Here is a 21,927-nt window from a genome sequence, read left to right as displayed (position 1 = left end):
ACACACACCTGAGGTGGATGCGAAAACTATAGTGAGGACCCACCCCACCCAAGAGGCCTCTTACTTGACCAGGAGGGAGTTTCCTGATTTTTGTTGTTCACCTTCCTAAAGGAACAGGACAAAAGAAGTTAATGCAACCTAATTTTCTGCAGACTTTCAGAACACTACTATTTGATGTAAAAACATTCACAGTTTATGGGGTGTTTTTTTTTTAAATCTCCCCTGAAAAATGAGAAGGGCAAAGAGAAGTTTGGGAAGAACACAAAACAGCAACAGCCTTGGAGTGAGAGGGAGACAGTGACTGTTCCCTTTTCATGAGCCTGAAAGACCCAATTTCCTCTTCTCTACCATTTAGTTACCAACCTACACCAGTTTACCAGATAAAGAGGACAACAATGAATTAGCAGTGGGAAAACACATGGAATACAATAAGGTATAGGAAGGAGCTAAGTCAGTTGGTTCTGAGGATGGAGTCCTGGCTCCTCACAGACCAGGTAGCTGCATGCCCTTGGCAAATTCCCTTCGCCTCCATCCACTTTCATTCCTGTCTTCAGACCCTGATGAACACCTAGCTTGCTCTAAGGACTTAAGATAATCAGGGAAAATAGATGGATGAATTGTAGTTGACATTACTGCTACCTCTTTTAAAGAAACATGGACATGCTTCTAAACATCCATTTTGGCAAGTAAGAAATTCCCAGATTAGGTAACATCTTCTAACATAGTGGCAGTTATGTGCATAACTCTGTCCTGGGCACTCCTTTAAAAAAAAAAAAAAAAAAAAAAAGTGGTTATCCCATCCTGGGTAAGTTTACATTCCAATGGGAGGCAGAGCTATTGCAGAGGCCCCAAGGTATTCATAGAACCAATAATGTACAAATTGGCTAGGGGGTGCACCCCTAAGTGCCAGCCCTGCAGAAACACTGTGGCATGGAACATCGATAAGAAGTGTAACTTTTCAAAGAGAGTAGATTTCAAGTTTTTGGTTTCTCCCCTTCTGAAGAAGCCCAGGGCTAGTCTACAGGGCCTTCCTGGGTGCTAAGTGGCACAGCATGCTCATAGCAGAAGCCATCGAAGAACTGCATTAACTGTGACCCTTCTAACAGCATAATTGCCATGTATATGTGTCAGAGCCAGCACTCAGGCCCTGCTTAGCCTGGAAACTGGCTGCCCTCCATCAGCTGCAGCTGGCGTGTCTTCAGCACACGCCTATCTTCCCGTTGTGAAGGTCTGAGGGGAAGAACCCATACCTCCCCCAAGTCCTTTCTTGATGGGCCTCCCCCAAAGCCTCTGGCCTAGCCAGTTTCCCTCCCCATTAAGCTCCCATGTCTCAGAACCACCCTCATTCTGCATGAGGGTTATGTCAGCATGTATGGGAGGCTATATGTCTGCATGCATAGGAAGGAGCTTGCCATCCTCTCCAATTTCTCTTCCTCGACTCTCACCAACTTCTGAGGGCACAGAAACCAGAGTCTCTACTCAGGAGAAGTAGAGTCTACTCATATCTACTCATGCAAGCCTGGTTCCAATGCGCTGCTGACATTGTGTGAGCTATCTACCCTGCCCAGTGTGGCAAACTTTGGTCTTTCTTCAAGGTGCGGCCCAAGTCCCAACCTTTTCCTTCAATTTCCTTTGACTAAGTCCTCCCTCCTGAAAACCCCTTGAGCATGAGAATCAATAGTACTCTTTTGGCACTAAATTGAAGTGAGTTGTCTTGTGGCTCTCTAGGGAGACCTTTCTGAGAGCCACCCCAGGGTTCACCTAGGTCAAGTCACTGTTGGACCTTTTCTCTCTACATGTGGCTCCCCACAGCGGCTCACTAAGTGAAAGAACAAGCTTTCCAGACAGTAAACAGAGTAACTACACTCCTGAAAAGAACTACCAAGTTCTCAAAGTCCTCTGGTTAGATTTGACAGCGGTCCTGTATAGTTTATAATTTAACCTGTATTAGCCTCATTTCCTCATTGAGCATGTGAGCTTTTTAGGGGAAACATCACATCTATAAGTTCCAGGTGCTGGCTAACTCAGCATGCATGGAGTATTTACCAGTCTATAATAAACAGGAAGAGCCCTACAAACAAGCCTTCTAGCCCTTGAGGACAACTCTGAACACCTTTGGGGGAACCGTGCTGTTCCGAGCAGTCCCCACCTCCACTTAGTTGAATGATCATCTATGGTCATGGCTATTAATGCTCAAAGCCATTCAAAGACCCTGAAGATCACTTTCCCTGAGTGATGCATCCCTGGAGGGACCTAGTTATATATGGCAGCTAGAAAGAACATTGTAACATTGCTGGCATCCTCCAAAATATAAGTCACCCCTGACCTGACTTCCACTCACCAGCTAAAGAGGAAGAAAATAAGAAAAACCTTTGACTATATGGTTAAATTTTCCCTTATAGCCAGCCATTCTTCTAGGGCTTCATGTCACAGGCTGGAACAAATGCAGTACTCCTCAGAGGCAAGACACTTAACAAAATGACCTTGGGAGGCATTATCAGGCTGAATATTCCTACCAGAGCCCCGCCTCCAAGAACAGAATTCAAGATATTTGTTTGTTTTATCTAATTCCAACTGGAAGGATACTTAGCTTTCTGTGATGTTCCTCTGACTTAGGCATTTGGAAAGAATTCCTAAGGGCCAATGAAGATAGACCCACCACTCAACTGTCAGCACAAAGAGAGACCTTACACCCTCCCAAGTTCATCCTCAGGGTCTTAGATGGTGTGAATCCTGATGCAATCAGAGGGAACAGGGAATTCATTCTGAAAACTCCCTGAAATAAACATCCCACCAGCCAATTGCAATGAACCCCTTCAGAGACTGACATGCAAGTGAGCAAATGCCTACTCATCCAGGTTCTCAGAAAGTGGACAAACAGCAAAAGCTCTTAACTAACTCTGTCCCCTTACTTTCTGCTCCACCAAGCCCACAGTGAGCATTTTAGTGGTTCAATCCACAGAGCTGCTGCCAAACAAAGTAAAATCACTAGAATTTCTAAGAAACAGAGCACCTCAAAACTTGTATTTGTAGACATCTAGAAGGGTCTAGGTCTCAATGAAACAGAACAGAGTGCTGGGGAAATGGTGCTTTTGCAAACTTTTGAAAAGAATACACCTAAATTATCCCCCGTCCTATTATTTCTTTGGTAGTACAGAAACAAAATAAAACTAGCTCCAATTAGGGCAAGTTTTATTTTACAATATTAAAAAAAGAAAAGAGGCTTCCTTTGCCATCATCCTGGGTTCTTCCCCACTCACATCTGCTCCACACCTGAGCGCCACTCAGGAAGATAAACAGCATAAAAACCAGCAGGTGACTGGAGACCACAGTGGCAAAACTACTACAGATGCCACATTCTGACAGTGGTCAACAGCAAAAGTGCTTTTCTTCACACGTCCTGTATCTGTCTCTCCCCTCTCACTGCCTCTTCTAGGCACTCACAAAACACCCTCACTGGGGTATACAGTATAGAGAAGGTGTCTATTTCAAAGCTATGCTTATGAATCGTTTGGGATCTCTGTGACCCATATCCAACTCAGGCTAGAGTTCTGGATGCCATCTTCCCCTCTACTACGATCAAAGTCTTTCCCCCTTAGATCCACACATTTTTTTATAATAGTTTGAAACTTCATCAGAAAGGCCATGATGCCTGCAAGCTTTAAGTGATTCCCTGTATATAAATATTGCACATCAGAATTTTGTTTCCAAATGTACACATGAAGAATGAACACACGAAGCAGTGTACAAGTATGTCCAAGTATGTAATATTAAAATGCAGACAGCATTTTAATATTTCTGAAAAACCACATTCCACCTGAGGTCCTGCTGGATTCTATGCACCATCCACATGGAAGTAAAACCGCTGCCTCGATCTCCCTTCATGGCACACTAGAAATGTAGCCAGTAGAGTCCTCAAAGAAAAGCTAAATAAAAGTCTCTGAAATTAATTGTTCTTTGCTTAACTGCTAAATTTTCAGGGGAATAGCCTGGGAGGATTGGGAAGTTTGAGAAATGATGCTAGACACTTGAATGATCATATCCTGAAAGCACTCAATTTTAACCTTGGGTAACACAAGGGGAAGATTTGAAGCACTCCAACCCTAAAAAGGCTCTGGTTACTTGCCCCCATCGTGTGTCAAGAGGCAAAGAAAAAAAATCCTGTTTCTCAAAGTTGTGAGTAAAACAGGCTGTGATGCAACCCCAAGTCTCCAAACATGCACAAGTTCTGAGTGGCCTGAACAGCAGTCACACTGAAAGGGATGAACAAAGAACAGGGACACACCATAAGCATCAGTAACCAGGGCTCCAGGCAGCGCAAGAACAACCAACTCAAAACGAATGCACACGGAGGCTCCAACAAAAACTTTCCAGGCAGTCTCAGGAATGTGATAGCCCAGGACCCTAGGGAACCCTGCCGTTTGGCAGAGAAGGGAAAAATGGGCAGGGGGTCCTCACTGGAGCCCCTTCCCCACCCTCTCCAACAATGGCCACTCCTTTCCTTCGTTCCATCTTTGGGTACCAAGGGGAGGAGGCATAACAAGACCAAGTGGGGCTGAACCCATAATTGGGTAAAATATGCCCAATTCTTGTGCCAACCCAGCAGCACAAATTTGAGTAAATTAGCACACATATAGAACCCTCAAGTGTACTATTCAGCAAAGAACCACTTCACTGATAGAAGCTTAGAATGAACGAGTGCACACCTGCGTGCGTGCGCACATGCACGCACACACACACACACACACACACACACACAAACTTTCTTTTACCAGAGCAATAGCTGGGAAGAAAAAACGGTAACTCCTCGAGCCTTAGTGAAAGCTAAATCCTGTCTCGCTTTAGCTGTTGCATTCAGCCTGATGTAGTGAAATTAACAAAAATGTTCCCTTGGCATTTAAATTTTTTTTCTTCCCTTTTTCCTCCTTGTAAGTAGAGTAGGGGGTGATGCATAATAAGTCAAAAGACAAAGCAACTTCAAAACATAATCAGTTACTTGTAAACAATCCTTGTGGGGATTTTCTCTCCTGCTCTCCTCCCCACCCCAAGAAAAACAGCCCTGCCAGTTGTAATAGAAAGCCAAGTAAAGATAAATCAATTAGCTTGCTAATTTCTCCCCTCTCATTTACTTAGCTCTGCACTGTATTTGTCGTAATTGACTACAATTATGTTAATTACTAACTCCAGTATAATTACTATATTTATTGTCATTGAGCATGCGATGTACCCACAGCAAAGCTGGCATTTGTCGGGCATCAAGAAAGCAAACTGTCGAGAGGTGATTCTCTGCAAACTGGCGGATGTGGCTTCAGCAAATCAAAGGGCAAAAGAGATTTCATGCAATGTTAGTTTGAAAGCACCGGTTCATTAAGGATATTAATTTTCTGATAACTACACATTTAAGCATGACACACTAGAGCAGTATCTACAGGATTTCGCAATTATTAATGCGTGACAGTTTCAAATGCTAAGTGAATCAATTAAACAGCAGCATTCACAATTTGAGAAGAGATAACTGCTTCATAACTACCTAAGACTACAATTTTCACATGACAAAAAAGAGCCATTGAGGCGCCTTCAAAACCTGACAGGTCAAGAAAGAAGTTTGAAACAAAAGCACCTTACAACCATCATCTCTCCTCTTTACTTGTCAGATCAACTTTGCTAGTGTCTCCCCAGAAACGGCATCACATGCCAGCTGCCACAAGGTGATTTTTCATGTCTTGTCAAAGAAATCTTTTATTCTATTTGCTCTGCATTAACATGTTACATTTATTGATCAAGGGCCTGTTCGGCAGCCACAGCAGGGCACTGAGCTCTCCATGCCTACGGGGCTTTGATGTCCCGGTGACATTCGAGCCCGAATAATGCACATACTAAATGGATTTAATGCAGAAATGTGTTTGGGCCTGACAGTTACATTAATAACAGCTCCTCACACTGATAAATATGCAATTGCTACTATTAAGAGTTACCCAATTACGGGGAAAATATTTCTCTACCTTATAAATAAATCCATCAAGGAAAAAAAAAGTTTCAACAATAGTGCATTTTCTTAAAACATTTCTCCAGCTGCAGAAAACGGGGCATGTGGGGGTTAACACTCCCTCTCTGGCTTTCCCCTCCAATTGTTTTTAATAGGTCTTGCTTTATCTTGAGAATGGTTTGGGGTTTTTTTAAATCTCTTTTGTTGGTCTTCCCTGCTCTACCCGTCTCTTATTTCTTCAGAACCAGAGAAAAAGCAGACACCCAGGAGACTGAAAATTGGGTTCTGTATAAACTCAGAGAGGAGCTTAGGGGAGGTGGTGCAAAGGTGGGGGGCACACAGCTGATCTCCATAATGATGGGTCTGGAGAAGGAGGGGCCTTCCTTACACACACACACACACACACTCTCTCTCTCTCTCTCTCTCTCTCAACCTGAACATGTCTCTCTCCCTCATTTAAAGCCCAACTGACCTTGTGCTGTGGCAGTGGTGGGGGTGGGAGTGTGAAAGGGAAGGGAAAGCAGCCGGGAGAGAAGAGACCTTTTATTAGAAAAGTCTTGGCCAGGGAGAATTTGTAGTTATTATATCCCTGCAATTAAACACAGACACCAAGCAAAAAGCATAATCACTCCCCTTTCATCATAAAGGAGAACACAGCTGAAATCCCACCACTGCAGTCCCTGAGGAGACCAAAGAGGGTTTTCAGATGGTGGGTGTGTATATGCAAGTCCATACATGTGCAAGTACACACACACACACTCCTCTCTCCAGACTCAAAACTCACATGCAGTAATAGCTCTCAGGGTCCCCACACCAAGGCTGGGACAGAGAACAGTCTGAGACACAGCAGTTGCTAAGCCACTTCTCCTCATGACAGGGACCTGCATCTGAGTCATAGCTTACAGTTCAGAGGGCAATAAGAGACGGAGTTCCCTGGGAAACCCCCATCTCTAAGTCAGCCCAGGTCTCACAAGGTCCTGCAAACCCAGTTTCCAAATCAGGTTTTGGAGAAACAGAAGAGAAAATGCAAGACTCTGAAGCCTACAAGGGTCTCCAATTTGTAGCTGCAGGATCCACTGTGACCCCACGATAGCGGCTTCCACAGGCTGCTCAGGATTTTCAAAGGAAAAATAAACCTTTTCCCTGTGCAAGGAAATACAGGCTTGGGAAACATCCACCCAACTTCTCACACCAAAAAAAAAAAAAAAAAAAAAAAAAAAAAAAAAAAAAAAAAAAAAAAAAAAAAAAAAAAAAAAAAAAAAAAAAAAAAAAAAAAAAAAGGCATCAAGTTCTACCTTAAGCAGCAGTTTGGAGTAACTGTAAAGCTGAAGTCAAACCCCCAGGGGGCCATTTAATCCTGGCTCTCCCATTTAATCACCAGGATAATCTGGGGCAAATTTCTTCCCCTATCTGGGTCTCAGTTGCTTCATCTGTAAAATGTGGGTAATAACAGTCACACTGTAAAATCCTGTTGCAAAGTCTGAATGAGATAACATGTTAAGTGTTCTATGGCATGTAGTAATACTGGTTATTAGTAAGACAATAAACATGACAACTGATGCTACTTGTTTGACACCTTGTCCTTGGACTCCTTTGGAGAGTGAGGGCAGCCACCTAATAGTACTTATTTGCAAGGCTACTTTATTGTGAAGCTCAAGAGAGCCACTCTGCAACCCATCTGACACAGGACTCTGAGGTCTTCCTCAGCAAAGCACAGTTGGCATAGGGAAAGAAGGACTCTGTCCAAAGTGGTCCTAGGTCCTGCAAAATCTGGCTTCACCGCTAAATTCTTATAGAGCCCGTACCTCCATCATTGTGACAGAACTTTGTGGTTGAGAACTTGAAGGGCCAGGAAGTACAAAGCCTGAAGGGGTTAAGCTTGCCTATTGCCACCCTCCTCCCCCAAAAATCACCACTGCTGCCAACTGCCACCCTGATAACACAGAAGGCAGCCTTGCCCACATGCACAGTGAGGTCCTCAGATAGAGAGAATGGCAGAGGGAGCGGTAGAGCAGTGAGGCCCAAGTTCAAAAAGCTCAGGGAGAGAAACCTTATGAAGAAAGGGGAATTAAATCCAAGGTTCTGAGTAAAGTGGAGGACAAGAGAAATAAAAGGCACGACTAACGTCTAGAAGTTTCTTATCCTAGAGGCAAACACATTAGGAAATATGGAGACACGGTTTATGAAAGCACTTTCTAAATCATACTGCAAGTTAGAGGGATCACCATCATCTGTGAGAAAGCTGAACTTCATTATAGCCCCTTAGACTACTCTCTCCAGTCTCCCACCACTTCCCCAGACCAGTCTTACCCATCTTCAAAGTGGCTCAAAACCCATTTTCTCTGGCCAAAGGGTAAAAAAAATCTAGAAAGTCAGGACATTCTTGGAGGAGGAAGAGGGTGGTGCCGTTTAAACCTCACTCACGGTGGCCTGATACCTGCTTTCTCAGGGATCTTCCCTCCTCCCTTCTGTTCAAGCTCTTTTTGATGGTGCTACCATCATGGAGGTCACTTGAGAAAGTAGAAGTACAGGAAATTAAAGTCTTGCTCCTGGGACATGAATTATTACCTGCCAAGTCGTTTTGCACTTCACCTTTTGGCTTTATGTTCCAATGGTAGTTGGAGATGGGAGAATAGCCACTGATTCTCTTGGTACAAAAAAAAGATGCTTTTTGCAACATTGCCCAGCTTAGATAACACCTACTCCAACATGCAAAGACCCATGCCTCCTTGGAATTCTTCACTGATCTAGAACTATTCGGAAAATTCAGTAAACAGTGTATCTTTCTAAAAATCTGTCTTTTCTACCATCATCTCTTCCGCTCAAGGTTTCCTGACATGAGCTCTGTTGCCACCTCCATTCCACCACTGGCATGCTCTCCAAGCAAGACCACTACATTTGGGTTTTAAAAACAAGTATGAGCAAGGTTCCTGACTGCAAAGAAATGATTTGATAAAGAACCATGCCAACAAAACATGCCCTTTGAACTGCTCTCCTGAGAGTCTGAGTGGGGAATTTTCCTTTACCCATTCCCACATAATATGAACAAAGGGATGCTCCTAACTGGCAAAGATGAGGAGATGACTGGGTTGAACCTATGAACTGTCAAAGACAGCTGGAAAACTAAAGTATACTGGTTAGGATAGGCTAGATTATGCTGCATTAATAAACACCCTAAAATTTTTTTTTAACATTTATTTTTAAAAGAGAACAAAACAGGGGATGAGCAGAGAGAAAGAGGGAAACAAACTCTGAAGCAGGCTCCAGGTTCCATGCTGTTAGCACAGAGCCCAATGCAGGGCTCAAACTCATGAAACTGAGATCATGACCTGAGCTGAAGTCGGATGATTAACCAACTGAGCCACCCAGGCACCCCACAATACCCTAAACTCTTATAAACAGATTTAGTTCTCATTTAAAGTTTATGTCCAACGTGGATCAGCAAAAGGCTTTGCTCCTTTACAGTCAAAACTTAAGACTGATTATAGCAGTTAGGAGAGTAATTGGCAAATTGCACAATGGCTTTTCATGTTTCTGCACATTGGTCACACCAGAGGATTCAGAGATGTGCAAACATACCATGTGTTAAAGGAGAGGTGATCCTGAAGGTCCATAAGGAATTCCCATGACTACAACAGAGTGAAATAGCCCCTGTGGAGGGCTAAGCCTAGGCTTTCAACCTCCCCACCAACATGTTTTAGCTCTAACTGTAGCTATGCTTATTGAAGACCTATTATGTGCCAGGTAACTTGTTAGGCACTTCATACAGTTACACACTCAGGATTTTTGCAATTAGCAGAAAGCCAGGTAAAACTGGTGAGTGACAGAAGGATTTCAAGTGAGGGTGGTCCAACCACAAAGCCTTGGTTTCTTTTTAACTTCCATTGCCCATTTTCCCAATTTAGCATCAAGTTACCAGACCTAGTTTAATCTAGCAGTTCATAGCGGACACAGAAATTGTCATTTGCCTGTCCTCGAATCCTTATGGTATATCATCAAGGGTCCATGTCACTATTTTGGTGGAGATGGGGAGCATAAAGTCACCATTACTGGAGCTTCCCAAACTCCCCAGTCTTTCACTTTCATCCTGATCAAAGCCAGGGAAGCAACAAGCAAGCTCCCACCTAAGACATTTTCTCCCAAGCAATTCTCCCATTGAGTGCATTTATCAGAGTGATGCTAAGTACGACACAAATACAAATAATTTTTAAAACAGAAGCTTCCTGTTGCCATAGATCAATTAAAGCCTCTCGATTTTATTGCCAGATTGACACAGGACTGTGTATCATGGTTTGCCATTGGAGCCCTGCTCTTCCCACTGTGTTTAATGAGGAACCCAATCAAACTACTCAGGGCCTTTGAGGGGAGTGGGCTGAGCACCAGACAGAACTCTATCCTTTTCCAGTCAGGGAAAAAGGGAAACTAAACCTGAAACAACTCATTAACAAGAGGTCTTTGCCTGGATATCAAGGAACCAGCATTGGCAAAGCATAGGATCTCTTTATGGATCTAAAAATAAAGTTTGAAAACCTCAACAAGCTCAGGAAGAGTTTGGGACAATGGGTATTCAAATAGTATTAGTAGCAGAAATTGGTATAACCTCTTGAGGGCAATCTGACATCTTTATCAAAGCCCTCTGACAATTCTGTCTCTAGGAATTTGTCCCAAGAAACTAGAGACCTATTCGTGTTACAAGAAGATTTATAATAGAAATATTTTAATACTAAAAATCTGGAATCTAAATGTCCAACACTAAGAAATAAGCCATTAAAAACTGTAATGCAGTATTTATTGATAGGGAAATGATTCCAACACAATGTAAGCAACAGCAACCTTTTTAAACATTTGGCATATAAAAGACTGGAAGACAATAAAGCAGCAATGGTGATTTCCAGTGGTAAGATTATCAGGGATTTGAAAGAAAGCATTTCCTCATACGTTTGAGTTTAATATTTCTTTACTGAGGTTTTTATTTTTATTTTAGAGACTGTGAGCCAGGAAGAGGGACAGAGGAAGAAGGAGAGAGAGAATCTCAAGCAGGCTGAACACCCAGCACAGGGCTAGATTCCACAACCCTGGGACGATGTGAGCCAAAAAAATCAAGAAATGGACACTCAACCAAGTCACCCAGGCACCCCATCGTTTAACAAAAACTATCTTCAAAAAATAAGATCTACAGTACAATTTCATGCAGATGCAGACACTGGACTCGTTATCATGAATACATTCAATACATTCAGATTCAACAAGCAATACTCCTCTCAAGCATTACCTGGTAAGTTCCCTCAACCCTCTATCCCCATTCTACAGTGGATGACAAGATTCTGTTCCTGGGTATTATGTCCAGGAAGGAGATCTAGGCTGAAAGGGCAGATCAAAGAATGTTGAGGGTTTTTTTTTTTTTTTTTTTAAAGTTTATTTTTGAGAGGGGGAGAGAGAATCCCAATCAGGTTCTGTGCAGTCATCATAGAGCTCAACACGGGGCTCAAACTCACAAGCCAAACCAGGAGATCAGGACTTGAGCCAAAACCAAGGGAGACATTCAACGAACTGAACCACCCAGGTGCCCCAGGATGTTTGAGTCTTTGAAGGCAGTCAAACTTCAGATCTGTCATCCCACTTTGCCTTCCAACTTCCAACCTGATAGGACACCCTAGCTCCAGTGACTTTCATTCCCCCCGAGTCACAGAAACAGTACAGCCCAAATTTCCACAACATTCTGCATGGACAGGTAACAATTTTACTGTTGGAGAATCTAAAATAATCAGAGGATTCACAACAGTTCATGCAGGAAAGACAGAGGTGTAACAGGAAGGAAAAAAAAAATATATATATATATATAGGGACTTAAAACCCAACTTCAGAGCTTATGAATCCATAAACTCCAGCATGAAGAGGTGGCCATAGAGAATCAGAACCATCACTTGTATGAATGAGATTAACAATATTGATGGTAGATTATGAATTAGCAGTAAGACAACAGAGAAGGATGTTCCTAACATGAGTGATTAGCTGAAGCCTGGTGTCTCCCTTGTAACACCTTGGAAAAATGTAATAGAATACAGCCACTGAAGAAATTCACATTCTAGTGTATGCATGAAATAGCTCTGGGGGACTACAAGATGGCAAGTAATAGCAAGGGAGAGGAGAACTGGAAGGCTAAAGGATCTACATATGAAGAATTCTGCTCCCCTCCCCACCCGACCTTTTGCAGGTTTGTTCCTTCTAATGCCTATGTCGGGTGCCTATATTAACTATTCAAAAATGAACAGAACTCCTTGCCTAAAAATAAACTATAGCCTAAAATACAAATGGACTACAGCTAATTTTGGTACCTATAGGTGTAGGGCTATTTGTAGTAGGGCTGTAGCTCTGTTTAAGGCAATACCATAATAGGATGATCTGGATGGGGGGTGGAGGTGAAGCCTGCAGAGATTTTCTTTAAAGAACAGGGTGATAATTTTTCTGTATAAAACAAAGCAAAAAGAATTTTGTGTTTCTGAGGGCAGCTCTGGGAATAGGGTAAGTAACATGAAAGAGTGAGAAATAGGCTGGGAGAGTTAGGCACCTGGTCACTTGCAGGAAGCCAGACCCTATGGAGAGCCGCAACCAGGGAGAAATTCTCTATGCCAATAGAATAACCAAGAGCTTTCCAGGAACAATGCTATCCCAAGCTGGTCTCCTGCTGTGTGCTACACTACCTCTCTCCCTCCAGTATACCTTGAACTGGCAGTAAAAGTATTACTGTATTAAGTAATACTGTGTTGGGTGTGGGAGAAATGAAGGGAAGATCTTGAGTGAGGGCAGTATCTTGAATAGGCTACCAAGAGGTCAAACAGCAGAGAGCAATGGTGAATCCAGGTGCGGGCAAACTGACCAGGTGGTATGTTCCCCCCAAACCCATGGAAACAGCAGGCAGGGCTAGGGAGAAACTTCCTACAGAATGTGATGGGGATTCACGTTATTTCATTTGGATATGAGGAGCCCTGCAGCCTGGTGAGCTTTGGGTCCGGTTACATACCTACTTATTTTGAAGTTAATGATTTCCCCCTCTCTTCCCTTCTCCCTATTCTCTCCCCTCCTCCACTTTAAGAATTAGCTAAGAATCTGGGGCATTTGGGTGGTTCAGTCGGTTAAGCCTCGGACTCTTGGCTTCAGATCAGGTCATGATCTCATGCTTCCAGGAGCTCAAGCCTCACATTGGGCTCTGTGCTAATAGTGTGGAGCCTACTTAGGGTTCATTCGTTCTCTTGCACCCTCACCCTCTACCCCTCCCCCACTCAGGCTATCTGTCTCTCTCAAAAATACACTTAAGAATTAGTTAAGAACCTAAAATCTTTGATTTTGATCCAGCGGAAGACAGAGAGACCAGTGCCTGAGTAAGGTCACATCTTCCTCTGACACCCAAGAGCAATAGTGTCCCGTCCCCTCACTCCCCCCTAATGTAAACAGGACAAAGAGGATCCAGTCCCCAACATACCCACATTAAACCAGGATGGCTTTTCCTCTATTCTGGTCTGTAAGTCCCTCCTGCTTAACCAAGTTCCTCACATAAACTCTCCCTGAAACTTAGACCTCAACCCTCCTTTGCTCATCCCCACCCCAATCCCCCCACCCAATCCAACTCAGTGTGGCAATCACACAGGGACCACCTGCCAACAAGAATGGGCTGCAGACTAAATGGGATAGCACCTCAAAGTCAACACTACGGAAGTTTTCTCCTCTCAAAGGAAAAATCAAATTCACAACTCACCTCCTTCCAAATCCTTTTTACCAAACTTCTCACTGAATTATCCTGCCTCTATGACCCATCATTTCCTATAAATCCTTATAGATCCAGCCCCTCAGATCCCCTTCTCACCTCTTCTCACCTTGTGCTCCCACTCTCCCCTCCTCTCCCCTTCTCCCCCCCCCCCACACCCTACCTCTCCCAGGGTCCAGTCCCTTCTCTGCCAAAGGGAGGCAAGGCAGGGCCTCGGAGTTTGATAAAGACCGCTGTTTCCTCAGACCTGACAGCCTAGTCCCATGACCTGTTCCCACTGACACGCTCCCTCATGGGGCACAGCTTCCTCTAATCCACATCCTGGCTCCCACCAGCAAGGAGGCAGTGGCCAGAGCCACAACACCCCAAGCCTTTGGAAGCCAGTCACACAAAAAGAACTCCTTCCAATGCCCAAGCAAAGAAATACTTTCCTGGAGTCAGCACTGGGGAGCTTTCTGAGGTACACACAGGTCTCAGGTATGGTCCAGGCCATATACCTTGTCCTCTCCTTGGGTACTGGGATCAACAATCATCCTTAGATTTCTTTAGAGTCAGCATTTGTTTCTTTGGCACTCTCTCTTCACTACCTGTTAGTCTGTGACTTTTGTTTCCACATCTTCCCAGAAGCACATAAGCCCTTTGGGAATCAGGGAGAGCATGTACATGGTGCCCAGCTCTTTCTACTTAACACCCTAGATGCCCCTTCCCTGAAGACAGTTCATCTCCAGGAATACCAGCCCTAAAGTCTCTGTTGGCTGAAAGTCCCCTCTACCTGCGAGTGCCTTAATTTCCAGAGTTTCATCCATCTTCTCTCAAATTCTTAATTCCCAAGTGTCTGGACTCAGAGGCCAGGAGAGAAAAAGACTCCAGAGGATGGAAGCATCAAAGTGCCAGAGCCCCCAGGTGGGCTTCAAGCTCCTCCTCTCCTTCTAACCCCAAGACAGTCCATTCCATTTGGAGGACAGCACAGTTCTCTAAGGGACACTTATGAGAAAAGCTGGTTCCATGCAGGACTTATTAGGAAAAGCCACCATCCTGACCCCTGCTCATTTATTCCCCTGATATCTGCTTTCCACGTATCTCTTGCTTCTCTTTGAAGTCTCTAAACCAGTCGTAGTTGGTAACTGTCTATGATGAAATAACCATCTGTATTCTCCAGTGGAATATAGAGGATCACACTTACCTTTTGCCAAGATTGGAGCAGTTGTTAGTGTTTCCCTCCCCCGCCCCATGCCATCAGTGAATTACTCTGGGAGTAATTCAATCTGGGATTGAATGCCATCTGGGAGAAATCACCACAAATATTTAAGGTTCCAATTCATTTAAAAAAAAAAAAAAAATCAAGAACACACACACATATACACCATACCTTGGATTTGGCAAATCTTTGGGAGATGGGGTTGTCCAGAAGAGCATTCCTAAGTGCCCCAAAATGCTCTTACTGGTTCCATCTCATTCCTTCCCCAGGAATAGTCTGACTTGTCTACATGGGTATCAGTAAGGGGGGCGGGGGGGGGGGGGAACAGTGACAGCATGCCAGTCCCCCTGTAGGACCTCAGGGGAGATGGAGGAGGTCCACACTCACAGCTTTTTGAGCGGTACGAAGAGGTTAACCAAAGAATCATCTGAAGCAAAGTCACACTTTCGGGGTCGAATTCCACATGTCTCAGAGCCCCATACCCTATGCAGAGCTAGAGAGGGACCTTTACCTGCAGGCTGTTACCAGGGGGACTGGGCCTCCCCACCTGCTCTGTATCTTGTGAAGGGTACATACCTCAGAAGGTTAAAGCTCAGATCAAGCCTTTTCGCAAAATGTCCACAGTCCCTGCCAAGGTACTCTGGAATTTCTCTGCAGTCCTGGCCTATGTAGGACACCTGGAAATTAAATGGAACAGAAACAATGTGGCAAAAGGAAATCACCCAGCTGCTCCCAACCCTGCGTCATTGATCCCAAGATTGCTTCCGCAAGTTTAAATGCACGCCCCTCACACACAAGGCAGCCATATTTGAGGCCTTTTCCTGATCAAATTGGCTTGGGGGGCTTCAGGGACTCTGCCAATATCTCGCGCCTTTCCTGGTACACTTAGCATGATGGAAACTAATCCCAGCACAATGGAAACCGGACTAAAGTTGGCCAGATTCAGGTGTCCAAAAAAGCTCCCACCTCAGAACAGGTTGATAGAATCACAGCAATCAGCTTCTTGCTCAGGGGCCTTTCCAAGAGCGGCCCCTCCTCCTCCCTCTCCTCTCCTGTCCCTCCTCCCTCAAATGCTGTTATGCACATTACCTCAGAAAAGACACAGCAGACGCACTCACCAGCATTCAACCTGCAGGGTACTGGAACAAATAGGGTTGGACAAGAAAACCTCCCCAAATCGTCAATCCCATCCTATTACCACTGTGTATAAAATGTCCCCCATACTCTGAACAAAGCTGATTTGAAGGCAACAGGACAACAGTGGCTACAGCTTCTAAGCCTTTCTCCTCCAGGGATCCTTTTGCAACCAACCTCACTCGGGTTGCAGAGCAGTTCCCCTTAGGCCTTCTCTTACTTATCATCAACCACCACCATGTAGTGTGCGCCCAAATATGAAGAAGCTGAACGGAAATTTGATGCCAAAACTTCTGATTGTGGGAAGGTCAGAGGGCTTGCTCGCTGCTCCCACTACTCGGTTTTTGAAATAATACCCTGTGGTTGGACTGGCAGCTAATTCCAAAACCCATAAAACAAATGGGAGTTGGCCAGTGGATCAAAATATAGGATATTTCCCTAAAGGACTCCCTACCTCCCATGGCCAGGTAGAAATTCAAGCCTATACAGGGCTACAGTCTTAATCCTTTCTCCCCACAAATGCATATTCTCCTATACATACAGCTAAGAATGACTTGGAATGAGGAAGAGATTCCCCAAGGGTTTATGCTTCCTAATAGGGAAGAGGAATATGGTGGCCATATTGAATTCTAGATATTAGGTTGAACATTAAGAATTACTAACGTTCAATCGTAGAACTATAGAAACACCACTTTCATAGGACTTGACCTAAGGGGGCGGGAATCACACTGCACCCTAGCACCCCAATATTTCAAGTCCTCTTAACCCTGTCCTATCCAATGAGGACAAACCACTGTATCTTGTGTTCCCTTCCTTAGTGACTTTATTCCTGAAGAGAAAGTGGGGAGAGAAAGGACAGAAAAATGGCCTATTCCAATAGAGTAATTTGGGTTCAAGAAGATAAAGGCTAAAAAATAAAGGTCTCAAAGTGCAATCTAGCAACCTCCCCTTTCTACATGGGATCCATCTTTCCTCAAAACTTCTGTGTAACAAAGCTGATTCCAAGCAGCTTCTGTATCAGAATATCTCAGTTGACACTGCAGGCCTGAGGTACTCACCAGAAAACCCATCTCTTTTACCCCATCATACACCACCATCTTATATAGATCAGTATTCAAGATCTGTGATATAAATGGCACAGAAACTGAGGTTTGGATGTAGAAACTGAGCTCTGTCCTTATAGGTTCACCAAGTACTAAATCTGGTCGACATCAATTCTCAAAACCCATCCTGTTTTTACATGGAAAAGACGACTTCAGCAGCATGCCCAGTGTAATACAGCTTCTTAATGATAAAGCCTGGAGGACGTCCTGCACCGGGAATAGGAACTTTCCATTTGGGTGCCATGGAGTTCTTACAACTCCACATGTGGGTATAGATTTTCTTGGTCAACAAATGCCAATGGTGCATCAATCAGCAGGTTTGGGCTTCAAAAATGCATCTTCCTAGCTGAAAGGCTATGAACTACCTCAGGATACCATGTTGAAAGCGTCAGAACCGAGGCAAAGAGGAATATTTGCTCAACTCTTTCTTCTATAGGATTCCCTTTCAGAGGCAAAAGAAACACCAAGGAGAGCAATCACCGTAAAGCATGCACATCACTTACGTGCCTAATAAGACTTTCATCAGCTTGTTTTATCATCAGATCTGAACAGGACATCCCAGGAAAACTAAATAAAGCACAACTTGTTCCACAGTGATGAAGACCAAGTTCCAAAATTTAGTATGAAAACCAACCTGATAAGCCAACTGCGTGCTTGGACCCAGTACCATCACCACTGTCCTACCCCCCATAGTAAACTGGAGCATTTAGAGATGGGAGTTAACCTGGCCACATTTAAGGGACCAAATCATTTGGAGAAGGCTTAAAAGCAGCAGAAGCCACTGCCAGGCATTGCAACCAACACTCCTAATGAGCAGACAGACATGTTTAAGAAGTGCTCCTGAGTGGAGGCCATTAGGTCTCAAGATGTCAAGAAGCTTCTTGGAGCACAGGACCACCTAATGGAAGAAACAAGGCCAGAAGAGCCAGACCAGATAGTTTGCTTCTTGAGCAAAAACAAGGAAGGGAAATTGAGATTAATAGACCCTCAACGCCACAGAAGCAAGAGCACATCCAGACCAAGGGCCATTGCAATTACTTTGATTTAGACTAAACTGAAGAACCAAGTTTTGTACTTTTCATTTGCCTACCTGTATCCCAAAACTTCCACCCTGCATGGAATGGTAACAGAAAGGGACACCATTACCAGGAAATTGAAAACATATGAAGATCCCTACATAGAGGAATACCAGACAGGAAAAGAAGAAAGTCTGTGCAAAGTCCTCCACACACTCATGCCCCCTGAGCCAAAGCCACTTGGAATCAGCAGACTGCAGGAGACTGCATGTTTCTCTTTGCAGTTGGGAAGGTCTGGCCATCTGGACAGATCTGTGGATGGTAGGTTTGTTAGTAGACTGAGAGCACTTATTTTAGGATGCCTGACCCCAGTCATGGGGTGAGAGATCCTTGATTTTAAATTCACAGTAGTGACAACTCTGTCAGATGGGAACAGTCCCCATGCCGCTACTTACTAGCGGTTATCCTGGATGGGTCACAATCTCGGGGAGTTTGCTTCCTCCTCTGTAAACTAATACTAACTACATCCAGAAGTGTCAAGAATAATGGAGCTAACATTTATTAGATGCCTACCACCTGGTTGTTACTTAGTCCTCATGAAACAGTCTGCTGAGTCACATATTATCCTCAACCTCCTTATAGCAAGGAGAGACGATTAAGACATTTAAAGTACACAGCATGGTCCTCAGCACCGAGTGGTCACTCAATAGTTGAAGCAGACCAATATCCCGAAGAAAGGGATTTGTTATTCCCTGCTCTCTTGGGCACACAATTTCAGTGCCCAAGTTCACATTTGTATCTACAGTTATATCGATGCCACTATTTTTGTCTTAAACTAGTGGAAAAAGAACACAGAGGACTTAATGATGATATAAATGAGGCATTCAAGCCAAGGGAAGCCCAAATGAAGGCAGATTCATATTGAATCAAAAGACTTTACAGAGAAGAGTGGAGGGAAGGCTGTTAGAAGCCCGTACAACTCCCAAAACCCAGGTCAACAGCAATGAGCCCACAGTGGAGCCAAAAGCAGAGGAGACCTCATTGCAGCAAAATAGCGTCATCCACCTCATTTAATTGTTTTAGTGGGGTCATGGTGTTTTTCTTCTTTGCATTTAACCCTCTCTTTGTGGGATAGGTCTCTATCAACTTAGAAGAAGTTACATCTGGTTTTATGTTTAAAGCAACACTGCAATACAAACTATCAACACTGAGTTCATGGGAAGGGTTTTTCCCCCCCCTTTAAGGCGGCTCTACCAAACTTTAAGTACCAGGTGACATACATTTCAGCGAACTATTTCTTATTATGGCTGTTGTTAGAAATTAAAAGGGGCAGAATGCTAAGACGACCCTAAGCCCCAGGGCTGCGACTCACATCCACTGGCCTAGGAGGTTTAGGACAAGAGGGACAAACACCCCGGAGTATTTTTTCAGCCTGCCTTCCCAGATACTTCCCCAGGCAGCTCCATCGATTTCTAACAGTCCCCTAGGGCCCAAAATGCCTCACAGGTCAGTAACGGTCTCTGAGCTGTTTAGAGTGGGCTAAAAATTGGGGTACAGAAAAAAAAAGTTAGGGAAATGGAGGGAGAGAGGCAGCGGCACAGGAAAGTTCTTAGCCCTGCTGTCAAGTCCTCCATGAGGGTGGAAGAAGCTGGGTCTGAAATTCAGAGACCTACAGTCTGTGGAGAAAAAAATATTCTGGGCAGAGGCCTTCTCCTCCAGCTTCTCCCTCTCGGCAGGCATGTTAACTCCCATAAGTTCCTTTACCCTAATTAAGACCCACCATTTTCAACATTTCACACAGACTGGTACCTCCCTGGCCTTCTCACTTCCAAACTCTGAGAAGAGGGAAACATCTGCCCAAAGTTATCTCAAAATCTCACTGTGCCTGACACTACCTGCCTTAGGCAATCCAAGGGGAGAGCTTCAAAACCTCAGAACTATTTCTCTAGGGTGTGCAAGGAAAGGTGGGAAGAGGGCTGGCTTAATCAGAGGTTAAAAAAGAGACTTGGCTTTTCCAGAAGGTAAAGGCACCTGGGCCCAGCATCCCTCCAGCAATGACTAAGAACACCTGGGGCTTCACTACAGGGCTGAAAGCAAGTGAGGCTAGGTGTCTGTCACCTAGAGTTGAAACAAGAATGTTGTCATGCCTCACAGACACCTGTACAAGAAGTCAGGTGCTGAATGAGATCTTGCCATTTGCAACAACATGGACGGACCTAGGGGGTATTATGCTAGATGCAATAAGTCAAAGACAGATACCAGGATTTCACTTACACGTGAAATCTAAAACACAAATGAAAAACAAAATTGGACTCAGATACAGAGAGCTGGTGATTGCCAGAGGGGAAGAGAATAAGCAAAAATAGGTGAAGGAGGTTAAGAGATACAAATTTCCAGGTAGAAATCACAAGGATGAAAAATACAGCACGGGAAATATAGTTAATAACACTGTTATTGTATGGGGGACAGATGGTAACTACACTAGTGGTGAGCAAAGTATAATGTATACTTTCTACTATGCCACACTTTGTAATGTGTAGAATTGTTGAATCACTATATTGTATACCCGAAACTAACATTGCATGCCAACTATATAATAAAAAACTGAAAAAAGAAATCAGGTGCCAAAATAAAACTGGAGAACTTTAGCCTTCTACCTGCCTTGAATAAAGGGCCTATGTTTAGGATCCAGAGGCAGTCTGGAGGGTAGCCCCCAAAACTAGCACCTGCACAAATGCATTATGATTTGTAAGTCTTTGGGGGGCCCTGGGTACTTTCACCATCCTGGGCGCCTTCAAAAACACACACACACACACACGCACACAAAACATCTAAAGTTTAGATTTTACAACTTCATTAGTATGAAGACGAATACAGTCAAATGTTTTCTTCGACCAAAGTTATTTTCTTCTGATTATCAAAGAAGTTAACACTTTTTATGAGCCCCAAAAAGTACCATCAGCTGTGGGCATTGCCCACTCTGCCTCATGGAGATAATCGCCCCGGCTGGCCCTGGCAGTGAGCACTAGGGACAGAAAGAGGTGAAGAGGATCTGGGCGACCTTTCCTAGCTTCCCCCACAGCAAGGGGGTGTGCCAGGCCCCAAATGGGGCCTGTCCTCACGAAACTAGGGCAGGCCTAGACACCTGAAAGAGTCCCCAGCTGCAGACGCAGCCCCCTGTGGGTGGCCCAGTGCCCCAACACTCCCTCCCCAAACTAACTGTCCCAAGCGAGGGCGGGGTTCGTCCTGGCGGACTTACTTGAGTTCCACTGACCACGAGCCCAGCCATGGCGACCGGGCAAACGCACGGCACAGAGCACTAAGTGCAGGAACAGAGCACGGAGCTCGGCAGCAGCGGGCGGCACAGCCCAGCGCGCAGTTCCGCAATAAATAGTCAGCTGACCCGGCGGAAGCCCGAGGCGCCGGCGGGTGTCCGGACCTGGGTTCAGCTGCGCGCCAGGCACTAGCCCTTGGCCTGCCCTCGCGCAGGTGAGCCTCGCTCCCCCACCCCCGCCCTGCCACGCGCCGCAACAGGTGGCCCCCAGAGCCTCGCGCTCCGACTGAACGGCATGACCCCTTGACTTTCCCACGGCCCCCGGGCGCCCCAGGACTCCATAGCTCCCTGGGAGCCGGGGGGGGGGAGCAGGGGAACAGGAATAGCATCCCCCAAAAGTCCATGCCCAGAGCTGTATCCCGAGCGGGCTGGAGGAAAAAGAGCTTCCCATGAG

General features: G+C 44.7%; 1 protein-coding gene across 1 annotated transcript in view; it reads right to left on the bottom strand.

Moving 5' to 3' along the window:
• LRMDA (leucine rich melanocyte differentiation associated) overlaps nucleotides 1-21,555 on the bottom strand; it is a 1,037,699-nt gene extending 1,016,144 nt beyond the window's left edge. The window contains exons 1-2 of the mRNA XM_039235202.1: nucleotides 21,459-21,555; nucleotides 15,523-15,623 (exon numbers count right to left, since the gene is read on the bottom strand). Coding sequence (XP_039091133.1) covers nucleotides 15,523-15,623; nucleotides 21,459-21,488 — 131 coding nt within the window. The 5' untranslated portion in view covers nucleotides 21,489-21,555. The remainder of the gene's footprint in view (nucleotides 1-15,522; nucleotides 15,624-21,458) is intronic.
• Nucleotides 21,556-21,927: the final 372 nt, after the last annotated feature.

The sequence above is a fragment of the Hyaena hyaena genome, unplaced genomic scaffold, assembly GCF_003009895.1.
Source record: "Hyaena hyaena isolate Hyena2069 unplaced genomic scaffold, ASM300989v1 scaffold_97, whole genome shotgun sequence".
Classification (NCBI taxonomy): domain Eukaryota; kingdom Metazoa; phylum Chordata; class Mammalia; order Carnivora; family Hyaenidae; genus Hyaena; species Hyaena hyaena.
Note: the sequence above shows the minus strand (reverse complement) of the source record. Positions and strands in the feature narration are given on the sequence as shown.